Here is a 12,458-nt window from a genome sequence, read left to right as displayed (position 1 = left end):
CCATTGGTGCAATGGCTAGTCCTGAGTAGCCTGGGCAGAATCTGTGGTGTTCTTGAACCTGGCTTGTCCCAGGGACTGAGCAGGACATGAAATGACCTATTTGCAGCTGGTGGCAATGCCTGTCGGCAGGAACGAGAGCAGCTCTGGGTGGCTGGGTCTGCCCCAACAGCAGTCCCAACCCTGCTCTTCCTCTGGGGATTGCGGTCCCTTGGGAAACCTGCTATGCAAGTGGGGCTGTGCCCGTCTGTGCACAGCACTTGCGTCAGCCTAGCCATGCATGTCCTGGGCATCTAAACCAAGGTAGCCTTCTTGCCTCGATTCAGCTTGAGAGTTTGGCATCAGGAGGGGGACTGGCTGCTTTCCAGCCTTCACAGGTTGCTCAGGACGTGAGCGCTTCAGCCTTGGGAAGATGCGTCAGTGAAGGCAGACTGGTACAGTCTCTCCTCTCCTCAGCAGGCAGTTTGTGCCCCTGTCTCACCAAGCAGGCTGCTGTTCTGTGGAGTGGCTTACTTTGTCCTTGGGAAAGCACGTGCCTCTAACCCGTGGTGTGCAGTGGCATGAGGTCTCTTAGACCGACAGGTGGAATTTGGGTTTTATGCAGTCCTTTGTAACCTGTGTCATTTGTGCCCCTGGGGTAGCTGGAGCCGGGGCTGGGCAGTGCTGGTTCAAAAGCGGTTCATTTATGTGGATGATCTCATCCCCATTTACGTTACCCTCAGGGAAGTGTCACAGATGTAAAGCTTCCTCTCAGAGCATAAACCAGTTACTAGCTGCCAGCAGCTGTGAAGAAGCATGTTTGTGACTGGATTATTCCCCAACTGTCTGTTAAGGGCTTTCTTCATACCTCCTGGTGAAATCGGCAGCGCCGGTTGCTGCAGGACGCTGGGTGGGAGTAGGCAGCTTGGTGGCGTGCTGCAGGGCTGCGGCAGTACTGCAGCTCATGCCTTCCAGCCTGCGCTCTCCTCCCAGCTCCCCACCACGCCGGGAAGCGGACGGAGCTGCAGGACGCAGGCAGCAGAGCTGAAGGACACTCTCAGGCAGAAACTTGTAGAGGTTTGCAGGCAGGAGGAAAGCGAACAGGAAAAGCATGCTTATGCTTAATAAAATGCTTCGTAATAAAAGTGAGCCCTGGTGGGAATAGTTAACCAGGCTCTTCCCTTTCCATGCAAAGTTGTGTTCTAGAGAATTTTCTAAATCTCGCTGTCAAATGCAGTTTGCTGGGAATGCACTGGACCGTCAGGCCACTGCCCCGTGAATTCCTCAGTGCCACTGGCTGTGGGGATGCGAGTCCTGTATGTTGTATTAAGGAGCTGTGAGTGACTTGGAGGTGATAAATCTCTGCAGTTAACTGGGCTCCTTTGCAGGGGCAGCCTGATCCTGTCATTGCTCCAGCTGATGTTTGGGCAACGGGATGCAGAGCAGCCGCAGGGGCTCTCCGTAGCTGGCACTATGAAGCATCCTGGCATTTTGCTTGGACTGGGGAGGGCAGCCTCTAGGATCTCCTGTGCTGCAGGGCGTCAGACTGACCACAGCAGATTGCTTTATCTCAAGGGTTGTGTATCTCATGGCTGTCTGAATGCCTGATACACCTTTTGTGGAGTGATCGCTAACACCCAGAAGTGACAGCCTGGCAGCGCTAGCTGTGTGCTGTTGCAGGACCTCCTTCCCACCATGCTGGTCCAGGCCTCCGTTCCTTCTCAAATACACAAACAGGAGGTTTAAAATGTTCGGCTAATTTTGGCAGTGCCAGAGCCTGCTGTTTAAACAATTACTGAAGATTGCAGAGCATCCTGGGTAGCACACTAGGAAAGATACAGCTGATTGCAGGCACATGCACAGTTGCTTAACATTAAAACCAGAATTGCTGGAGCCTTGGGCAGTCTGAGACGCTGCAGACTTGTTTTCTGTGTTTTGAAGGAAGTTTTACCAAGTTTGTGACATTATGTATGTGGGTTGGTGTGATCGCATGCAGGTGGGCTTATGTCTTTGTCTGTGCATGCACATGGCCAGAGAAGGGGAGAGCATTCAAGGAAAAAATGATGGATTTCTTAAGCTGAAGAAATACCTGTGAGCTATAAGGGAACGTTTGGGCAAGGACTAGTAGCACCAGATGTCAGAGGAGCCATATGCTGCTCGCCTTCGTTAATGTTACTGTGGCAGGGAGTGCTGAATAATAGAGACAAATGGCATAAGAGAAGAAAAAGCTTTTAGCTGTGAACTGTTCAGATCTGCTCTCGGGTCTGTATGTATCATGACAGGGCCTCCTCCTGGTCCTGAGTGGGTGTTACGAGCTCATGTTGGTGGTAGCTGGAACGGGTATTACCAAGTCTTTTCTGTGTCCTCTAGCAAGAACACAGGGAGTGTGAGAGCAAATAATACAATCCTAGCTATAGATCTCTGTCTTACCAAGTTGCACAGAGGGCCAGTTGTTTGGAGTGTGAACTAATACATTTCTGTTGAGCTGAAATTTAGCTGTTTTAAATCAGGAAAATAAACCCCATGCCCAGAAGGCGATCTTTCTGTCATCACTGTCAGGAGATCCTCACAACATGGTGCTGGGCTTTCCTGAGACTTGCAGGGCTGTTTTTATTTTTATGTCACAACCTGCTGAACGCCCAAGTGCAAAACCTTCCAGTACTGGCATGTCCTTGGTTTCCGTTTAGACAACCAGTGAATACCCCCATGCACATTAGATGTCCCTGTTTCTGCCCTGGGTATCTCAATTCTGCTTGTCCGAGGGGAGAGAAGCAAGGAAATCTGGTTTCTGCTGAAAAGGAAGATGGTGGGTTTGGGAAAGAGACAGGCAGAGGTACCCTGCCATATTCTGGATGCTCCTGAGAACAAAGGAGGAGGCTCTGGGATGTGAAGTGATGGTGGGGAATCCAGAAGTCCTTGTTTCCATCACTAGGCAAAGAAATTTCTGCCCATGAGAGTCTGTGTCACCGTTACTGGCAGAGATACTCATTCAGATTGGATGTACGTTGCTGTCATCCCTTCCACAGCAGAAATGGACGCACTGGCTTAGTGTTCCCTGGGTGGCCATGCTCGTTGTCCTGTTTCTCTGGCAATTTGCACACCATTACTTATAACTCCATGCTTTCCAGTCTGGCTGTGTTGATGGCTCTCTCTGAAGGTCATTCTGGCTTCATCATGGTTGTCATTCTGCTGTGAGAGGGGCACAGGAGAAAAGTTTGTGCTTCATGTCTGCCTTGTCACCTCACCCTCAGGTACGTGATCATCTCCCGGGAGGAGAGGGAGCAGAACTTGATGGCCTTCCAGCACAGTGAGAGGATTTACTTCCGTGCCTGCCGTGACATCCGCCCTGGGGAGAAGCTGCGGGTCTGGTACAGCGAGGATTACATGAAGCGGTTGCATAATATGTCCCAGGAGACCATCAACAGAAATCTCACAAGTGGTGAGTCCCCTCCCTTTCCACCCTCTCCCCCAGTCCCCTTGGGGTGCCACGCTTGTTGGACTGAGCGCAGTGGGTGAAGTAGGTGATGCACAGGCTGTGCGAGGAGAGCTGCCATTTCTAGAAGCAGAGCACCTCTGGGTGAGAGCCCTGCATGGCATGGATGGACGGGTGTACAAGAAGAATAATATAACCACTGTCGTGGAGATCATGAAAGAAAGATTTGTGCTGTGTCGTGTTGTGTCATGTGTTGTGTTGTGTCATGTCGTGTGTGTGCTGCAAGGGCCTGATGCAAAGCCCAGGGATCACAGAACTCCTCTGTCACAAGACTCTCTGGCCTGAAGATTGCCAAGCTGGTGGTCCCACAGACAAACATTAGGTTTTTCTTCTGAACATGCTGCTTTCTCTGGCTCCTGTGTGCAGCCTGGTTGAGGGAGCTCTGGCTGGTTTTGTGTGCATATGAAAGAGAGATTTCCTTGGTGTGTTTGTATGTCCATTTTCCTCGCTTAATTTATCTCCTCTTTCTTCAGAAAGATAATTTGGGATCAGCGCGACATCAGCTAGAGACTCCTTAGTCTCACAACCTTAGAGTGCGTGTACAACATACAGGAGGCTTTGTACTTGTCAGACTGATTCTTCCCTGGATAAAAATTGTTATCTTATCTTAAGAGTAGCCATGCTGGAACAAACCCAGCAGTCCTTTAGGTCAGTGTAGTGTCAGCAATACAGGAAGCTTTAGAGGAAGGCAAAAATTCTTACTGCATCTGTTCATCTATACAATGCTGAGACCTGAAGTTAATTAAGAGCATTTCTTTCCAGGCCTGGCCACAGAATGGCAGGGCCTCAGAGGGGCAGCCACACTAAATATAACTTTCTAATTAAGATTCCCGTGTATATTATTACACAGCTGCTGTTGCTGCCTTGACTTGGTAAAAGGTGTCTCCTCTTTAATCATGGGGTGGACAAGATGTCCTGAAAAAGCTGGTTGTCCTCCATCACCTTGGAGTTATTATGCACTTGCAGTGTTACTCTTGATGGCTGTACTTGGGCAATTGTCACTTCTGAATTAACATTGGTGTGAATGTGCTTTTTTATGTTAATAAACATCACTGAATGATTAGGTACAGGCTGCAGTGATTTTGCTGCATCCCCTGCACACGTTAGTTGTCCAGATGGCTTAGTACTTTCTGAAAATATGGCAAGAGAAAGACTATGCCCTTGGAGCAGCTGCTCTGGAGGGGCATCAAGGCTACGAACGACTGCCCTGCCATACAGACATGCCTTTAGTCATGGTTTGTCATGGTGTCATGGTTTGTGTGAGCTGAAATGGTAACTCACAGCCTGCTCTGTGCTACGAATGTGGTGAAGATCTGCCTCTGGGCTCCTCAGGACCTGCCAGAGCCTACCACACACTCAGGTAGAAACCCATGTGGCTGCAGAGAACACCCTAGAAACCCCCTGGCGTCTCGGTGAGTTCCTCCTGCGGCAAGCTGGGCTCAGCCTGCGTTCGCAAAAGGAGCGCAGAGTCGTCGTTAAAACGGAGCATCACTTGGGCCATTGCTAGACTTGTGAGACATCACAGCCTCAGCTGGGAGGGCACTGGGAGGCGGTCAGGGAGCAGCACCAAAATCTGTTGAGTCACTTTCTGTTTAAAAGGTTTCAAATCCCCTGCAGACGAGCCTGTCAAGTGAAGTGGCACGCTTTATTAACTCACAGAAAAATAACATGGTTCCCAGGTTTTGTTTCTGTTGGTAGTTTCTGACCCGCCTCGTCAATGGAGTTGAGACCAATATTATGAGGGATCGTCTTGTGATTTCTAGCTTTTTGATAGGGCTGAACCACTTGGTTGGTTGGGGGAAAAAATCACCGAAAAGAAGAAACCATTCTCTAAATCCCTACCTCTGCCAGTAGTCGTTATAGTCTGTAACAGGGGAAATACTAAGACAGAGACTCAAAGCTTTGGCCGTAGAAACTCTTGTCAATGTGTTGAAAATGAGATCTGTTGTTACGGATTCACTCAAGAAGTGGCTGGGTTTGCCAGCCAGCATCAAAACCCAGTGCAAAATCCCTGCCATTCGGGCCAGCCCTTTTTACGGTGCCTTACTCTAACTGTTTCGAGTCTTGCATCTTTTCTGCATTCTTAGCATTGCTCTCCTTAGAGAGGGAATGGTAGCTTTTGCTCCGTAACTCTTATGAAAGCATGAATACACTTTAAAAGCAAACAAAACCAAAAATCAGCATAAAGCAGCGTCTTGTTTGGGAAGCCATCAATGCTTGAAGTTATTTACAAGATAGAAGAATGATGGAAATTGAGCCAAACCTATCGTCTTTTGAATTTCCAGGTAAGGAAATCTGGCTATTCCCTTTATTTTAAGCAATTAATAATTTGTATGAGGTTGCTTTTATTATTATTTTTTTTTTTAATCATTGAATGGCCACGCTCTTAGACTCCACCGGGACAAGCTAGATGTCCCATCCTTGGAGGGCATTCACCCGTTGTAGCTCAGTTGACAATGAGTACCTTGGGGTTTAAGAGTGCAAGTTATTTTTACTTGGAGCAGCCTCGAAACTGAACGAGATTAAAGGGGCTTGCAAACTTTGTGCCGTGTTGTGCACAGACGCTGGGGTTGTCGTGAAATGGTCCGAATCTCTTGCTGCACTGCTCTACACTTGATACCTTTTACCAAGTCAAAACAGGCACAGGTCTTCCAGCCAGCCAAAACGGTGCTTGGGCTCTGGGCGTTAGGTTCCACTGCGATCAGTCATTCACCTCGTAGTCATTCACCTCGTAGTCCTCTTCCAGCGCAGGTTGGTTATACCTTCAGGTTAAACAAGCTGCCTGTAGTTTCTCTTCTCTTTAAAGTGTGTGGGTCCTACTCTGCTGTGGCTACCTAGGACTGTCTCTGTTTTTGCAGATGTGCCCATTAGCAGGGCTCCTCCTCTCGCGAGCCTCGGTTTCCACTGAGTTGTGTCAGTTCCCTGGTTTGTAACGCAATGTGCAGACCTGCAGGGATTCAGCCTGCCTTTTTGTTCTTTTTTCGTTTGAGTTTTAGATTGAGGGATGTTGCTCGGTTCCCGGTGATAATCCCCACCCCTCGTTTTCCTTTCCAGGAGACAAGAAGTTGCAGAGAGAGAAGTCAGAAAAGAATGTGGAAAATCAAGAGGACATGAGGGGGCCACTCCAGCTCACCACCTTAAAGCAAGGGAAGAGCCCCTACAAGCGCAGCTGTGACGAGGGGGAATCCCATCCCCAAACAAAGAAAAAAAAGATTGACCTCATCTTCAAAGACGTCCTGGAGGCTTCCTTGGAGTCTGCCAAATTTGAAGAGAACCAGTTAGCAACAAGTACGCCACTTTCCATCAGAAAAGCATCTAAATACCAGGCTGAAGACATCTTCGAGAGGTGTGGCAGTGCCATGCAGCACGGCTCCCTGAACCTCAGCAGAAACCGGAGCGAGGGGGAATGGAAGGTCCCCCATAGTTCCTCTTTCAGCTCAGCCAAAGAGGTGGGCATCCTTGAAGATGAGGAAGAAGAGCCCCTGTCACTCAAAGCAGACAGCCCAACTGAGCTGTCACTGGCCTCTGCACAAGGCAACTCCCATGAAATCCCCACCACCTCCTTCTGCCCCAACTGCATCCGGCTGAAGAAGAAGATCCGGGAGCTGCAGGCCGAGTTAGACATGCTGAGATCTGGGAAGTTGCCTGAGCCACCCGTGCTACAACCCCAGGTACCCGAGCTCCAAGAGTTCTCAGACCCCACAGGTAAGCCTTGCCAAGTAACAGCATTCTCCAAACCCTGCCTAAGGAGAGCATTGAGATGCCTGTGTGCTGTGTACCCATCTAAAGCGTTTTGCTCTGAGTATTCAGGTGAACACGTAGTTGCATGGAAGGTTTGTTGTCAGGTTTTGTGACCGGGTGGGCCAGGAGCTGACACAGCTGTGGGCACAGTGGAAAACACTGTCTGGGAAAGACTCTGTATGACAACTTGCTCTATTTGTTGCCTTTGTAATCGATAATGCACTGCCAATAAAAAAGACATTCCATTGCAGACAGTTTGTTTGCTGTATTTTTGATGCATTCTCTTTCAGCGGAAGCCTCTCCACAGTGCCTCACATGCTACCAGGAAAGTCTGAATGACTCTGTGGTAACACTGAAATGTGTGCTCTTTGTGTATGAAATGATGTCCCACTGTGTCCCTTGTTGGAAAGCCCACTCTGTTTCCTCCACTGCCTTAACACAACCATGTGTCCCTTTCTGAAGATATGTTTCATTTTCTGCAGGAACGTGCTGTCGAGCAGCCTTCACCAAAGGGAATATTTGGGTCACACCATGTATTGTGCAAGTGGCCAGGATGTAGTGTCCTTTCTTGCTGTCCATTGTGGCATGTTGGAGACAAAGTTCATATGCAAAAACATTGATTTATTTTCCCTTCAAAGCCATGATTCAAATTCTACCCATAGTGCATTGTAGGCAGGAGAGGGCAGGTTGTCGCCAGCTCTTCAGGAAATGCTCTACTGTCACCAGTAGGATTCTTCTCTAGCTCAGCAACTTTGTAAATGCCATATTTTTTTCCTTTTTTTTTTTCTTGCAGCTTCAGAAAGCATCATCTCTGTTCCCACCATCATGGAGGACGATGACCAAGAGGTGGATTCTGCTGATGAATCGGTTTCCAATGACATGATTGCTGCTACAGATGAGCCTTCCAAGATGTCTTCTGCGACGGGCCGGAGGATACGGCGGTTCAAGCAAGAGTGGCTTAAAAAGTTTTGGTTTCTGCGGTACTCCCCAACATTGAATGAAATGTGGTGCCACGTCTGTAGGCAGTACACAGTGCAATCCTCTCGGACTTCAGCCTTCATCATTGGCTCAAAGCAGTTCAAGATACATACAATAAAGCTTCACAGCCAGAGCAACCTCCACAAGAAGTGCCTGCAGCTTTACAAGCTCAGGATGCACCCAGAGAAGACAGAAGAGATGTGCCGAAATATGACCCTGCTCTTCAATACAGCCTACCACTTGGCCCTAGAGGGCAGGCCCTACTACGACTTTCGGCCTCTGGCAGAACTACTGAGAAAGTGTGAACTCAAGGTGGTGGATCAATACATGAATGAGGGAGACTGCCAAATCTTAATCCACCATATTGCCCGGGCTCTTCGAGAGGACCTGGTTGAACGTATCCGACAGTCTCCCTTCCTCAGCATCATTCTGGATGGGCAGAGCGATGACTTGCTTGCAGACACGGTTGCAGTTTATGTACAGTACACAAGCAGTGATGGACCTCCAGCAACCGAATTCCTGTCTCTTCAGGAACTGGGCTTCTCTACAACAGACAGTTACCTCCAAGCATTAGACAGGGCTTTTTCCAGCCTGGGAATACGATTGCAGGATGAGAAGCCAACTATTGGCTTGGGAGTCGATGGTGCTAACATTACCGCCAGCCTGAGAGCCAACTTGTTCATGACAATCAGAAAGACCTTGCCCTGGCTTCTCTGCCTGCCCTTTATGGTGCACAGGCCCCACTTGGAAATTTTGGATGCAATCAGTGGGAAGGAACTACCATGCCTGGAGGAGCTAGAAAACAATTTGAAACAACTGCTCAGTTTCTATCGTTACTCTCCCCGACTCATGTGTGAGTTGCGGGTCACTGCTGCCACTTTGTGTGAGGAGACCGAGTTCTTGGGGGACATTCGAGCAGTGAAGTGGATCATTGGAGAGCAGAATGTGCTCAACGCTCTAATCAAGGATTACCTTGAGGTTGTGGCCCATCTCAAAGACGTCAGCGGCCAGACCCAAAGGGCGGACGCTTCCGCCATTGCCTTGGCCCTCCTGCAGTTCCTGATGGACTACCAGTCGATTAAACTCATCTACTTCCTGCTGGACGTGATTGCTGTCCTTTCACGACTCGCCTACGTCTTCCAAGGGGAGTACCTTCTTGTGTCGCAGGTGGATGATAAAATAGAGGAGGCCATCCAGGAGATCAGCCGGCTAGCAGACTCACCTGGGGAGTACTTGCAAGAATTTGAGGAAAACTTCCGTGAAAGCTTTAATGGCATTGCTGTGAAAAACCTACGGGTGGCTGAAGCCAAATTCCAGTCGATCAGAGAAAAAATCTGCCAGAAGACCCAGGTGATCCTAGCCCAAAGGTTTGATTCCCGTAGCCGGACATTTGTGAAGGCCTGTCAGGTATTTGACCTTGCAGCTTGGCCCAGAAGCACTGATGAGCTCATGAGCTATGGGAAGGAGGATATGGTACAAATATTTGAACACCTGGAGACAGTCCCATCGTTTTCCAGAGAGGTTTGCAGAGAGGGGATGGACACCCGAGGGAGTCTGCTGATGGAGTGGCGAGAACTCAAGGTGGATTATTATACCAAAAATGGTTTTAAAGACTTGCTCAGTCACATCTGTAAATACAAACAGAGATTCCCCCTCCTAAATAAAATAGTTCAGATCCTCAAAGTCCTTCCCACCTCATCGGCCTGCTGTGAGAAGGGGCGCACTGCCCTGCAGAGAGTGCGCAAAAACAACCGCTCTCGGCTCACGCTGGAGCAGCTCAGTGATCTTTTGACGATTGCCGTTAATGGGCCGCCCATTGCCAACTTTGATTGCAAAAGGGCACTAGATAGCTGGTTCGAGGAGAAGTCGGGCAATAGTTATGCACTGTCAGCCGAAATGCTGAGCAGGATGTCGTCTCTTGATCAGAAGCCGATGTTGCAGAGCATGGACCATGGCTCTGAGTTTTACCCTGATATTTAGGAAGGAATGCCTCAGATCAGAAAGCTGTTGAATAATTTTTTTAATCTATACTCTAAACTTTGATATATTATATAAAATATATATATATTATATATATTAAGGAAAAACCCACACTGAAAATTTAAAAGTTAAGACGATGTGCGTCTGATAGAAGCTAAGCAGAATTTTAAAGAAAGATTGAGACAATGTTTAGACATTTACTGGTGTCTCCAACCATGGCAGCTGCAGTGTAGGTAGCAACATTTCATTCTTTAGAAGCATGTGCTGGGGCCATACTCTACATGTTCAAACCTAATGATCTATAAGCTAGACGACGGGTCTTTGTCAGCCTCATCCTCCCGGCGGTTTCCTTTGTATGTGTGTTGTCGGTTTGTTGGGTTGTTTTTTGTGTTGTTCTGTTTTGGAGTTGGTTGTTTGGTTTTATCCCCCACAGTTTTAATCTCTGCCTCTCTTTCCGTTGTTCAGTCCAGTTATTGAGCCATTTGAGCCTTTTGTTGATGACCGTCAGATTTCTGATTTCCGACAGAGCATCCCGTGCGTTTATGTTGCCCCTGGCTCTCCAGCTCCACCCAGTTCTCTTCGCTCGAGTGGGAGCTTTCTTCACTCACAGAGATTACTGGCAGGAGGGAAAGGCTGGGGGCGTGATTTTGGGTTTTTCTTCTGATTTAGAAACAAATGCCTCCACTAAACTGTGATGCCCCTTTCTCAGTTCTCCCTACTTTTGGGCTGTAGAGTAATACTTGGCTTTCAGCTCCTTTTATGATAACCGTAGTACCAGTCTATCATACATATATTATAACATGATGTCATGTGCAGACTATAAAATAGCAAAATAGAGAAGGCAGGGGGAAATTTTTGCATTTATATTTTTATATTGTAGGAGATAAAAATATATATATATACAACTATTCATTCAAAACCAGGGCTGCTGTGGAAGCTAGACAGCCAATGAGTCAAGAGCCATCTCTGGGCGGAGATTCAAAGGCTTAAAAAATTATATTCTAATTTACTTTATTTATACTATGTCTTTATAATCCTAGATTGTTATGGGTTTTTTGTTTTGTTTTGTTTTGTTTTGTTTGGAATGACTGAAAGAAAAACCTGCTGCAGTTTGGTGGCAGGAGCTATCAATGCAAGATTATCTTGGATTATATTCATGTGATGATGTCCTACAAAGGTTCACGTATTCTCTTGTGACCAAGGTAACATGTTCCACAGCACAGCAGACTTATGACAGCAGGAAGAAGGGATGCTCTGCTTCTTTCTGCGAAATATTTCTTCCTTTCTTGAAGGGATGCAGAGTCCAGCTGAAATGTGAATAGGGGACTTGCACCTTCCATCACAAAGAGATTGTTCTGTGGGCTTGGGGTTCTTCTTTGTTTTATTCTTTTGAAGTAAATAATGAGCTCCAGGCATTCACACAATATCACTTCAGGTTAGAAAAGAAAAAAAAAAAAAAAAAAAAAAAAAAAAAAAAAAAAGAAACCACAAATAAAAAAGGTGCAAAAACTCCACAGATGCTAGTGCCTTGCCCTGCTGATGTGGCATGGACAGCACCGACCTGACTAGACCATCGTGGGAGTGAGAACCTGTTGTCCAGAAGGTGTCCGAGCCAACATGTTCTCACTTCCCAGAGGGATGAGCTTTGTGCCAAGCTGTGTTGTTTGGAAACATGATGGTGGTATCAGCAACACTGAACCTTTCCTTTCTCCTGTTACACCCCTGCCCTTGGTCTTGGTGCTAAGATATCTCTAGAACCGTTGCTGCTAGTTGATAGCTTTTCATTTATATAAATATATATATATATAATATTATTTTATTTTTTAAACTTTTTTGTTTGTTTTCAATGGAGATGTAGCATGTTTGGAACTGATCTCTCTCAGAGTCACTTTCACTGCCAGGGTTCACGCACTGTCTTCCCCGGGAAAACACGCACCTCAACCTAGGTCTCGCTCACCTCCTGCTAATCCCTTTGCCCTCAGCAGAACTACGCAGCCAGCGCCGGGCAGAGGCGTGCAGCCAAGCCGCTACGTACTGGCGCAGCTTTCAGACCCCACAGGAACAGCTCGACTGGTGTTGGTCAGAGTTTTGGAAGTGTTTCCCCTCTGTCCCTATGGGACTGAGGAGGGACTGAGCCCGCCCGAAGCACTAGTGGTGGCCAGTCCTTGCGTCCTGACTCTGCCCCCTTCGCTGTAGAACGGGGCTCTTTGGCCAGACGTGCCAAGGGGAGTAGAGCGGACCCCGTGAATGTAGCGGCGAGGGCTGGGCAGGCGGCGTACCCTCCGTAGCA

The 12,458-nt window shown here is 47.9% G+C and overlaps 1 protein-coding gene across 1 annotated transcript in view; it reads left to right on the top strand.

The window, feature by feature from the left end:
• PRDM11 (PR/SET domain 11) overlaps nucleotides 1–10,168 on the top strand; it is a gene marked incomplete at its 3' end in the record, with an annotated part of 43,747 nt that extends 33,579 nt beyond the window's left edge. The window contains exons 6-8 of the mRNA XM_082316743.1: nucleotides 3,228–3,415; nucleotides 6,524–7,174; nucleotides 8,004–10,168. Coding sequence (XP_082172869.1) covers nucleotides 3,228–3,415; nucleotides 6,524–7,174; nucleotides 8,004–10,168 — 3,004 coding nt within the window. The remainder of the gene's footprint in view (nucleotides 1–3,227; nucleotides 3,416–6,523; nucleotides 7,175–8,003) is intronic.
• Nucleotides 10,169–12,458: the final 2,290 nt, after the last annotated feature.

The sequence above is a fragment of the Platalea leucorodia genome (genome assembly GCF_965183815.1).
Source record: "Platalea leucorodia genome assembly, chromosome: 7".
Lineage (NCBI taxonomy): Eukaryota > Metazoa > Chordata > Aves > Pelecaniformes > Threskiornithidae > Platalea > Platalea leucorodia.
This window is presented reverse-complemented; position numbering and strand designations above follow the sequence as displayed.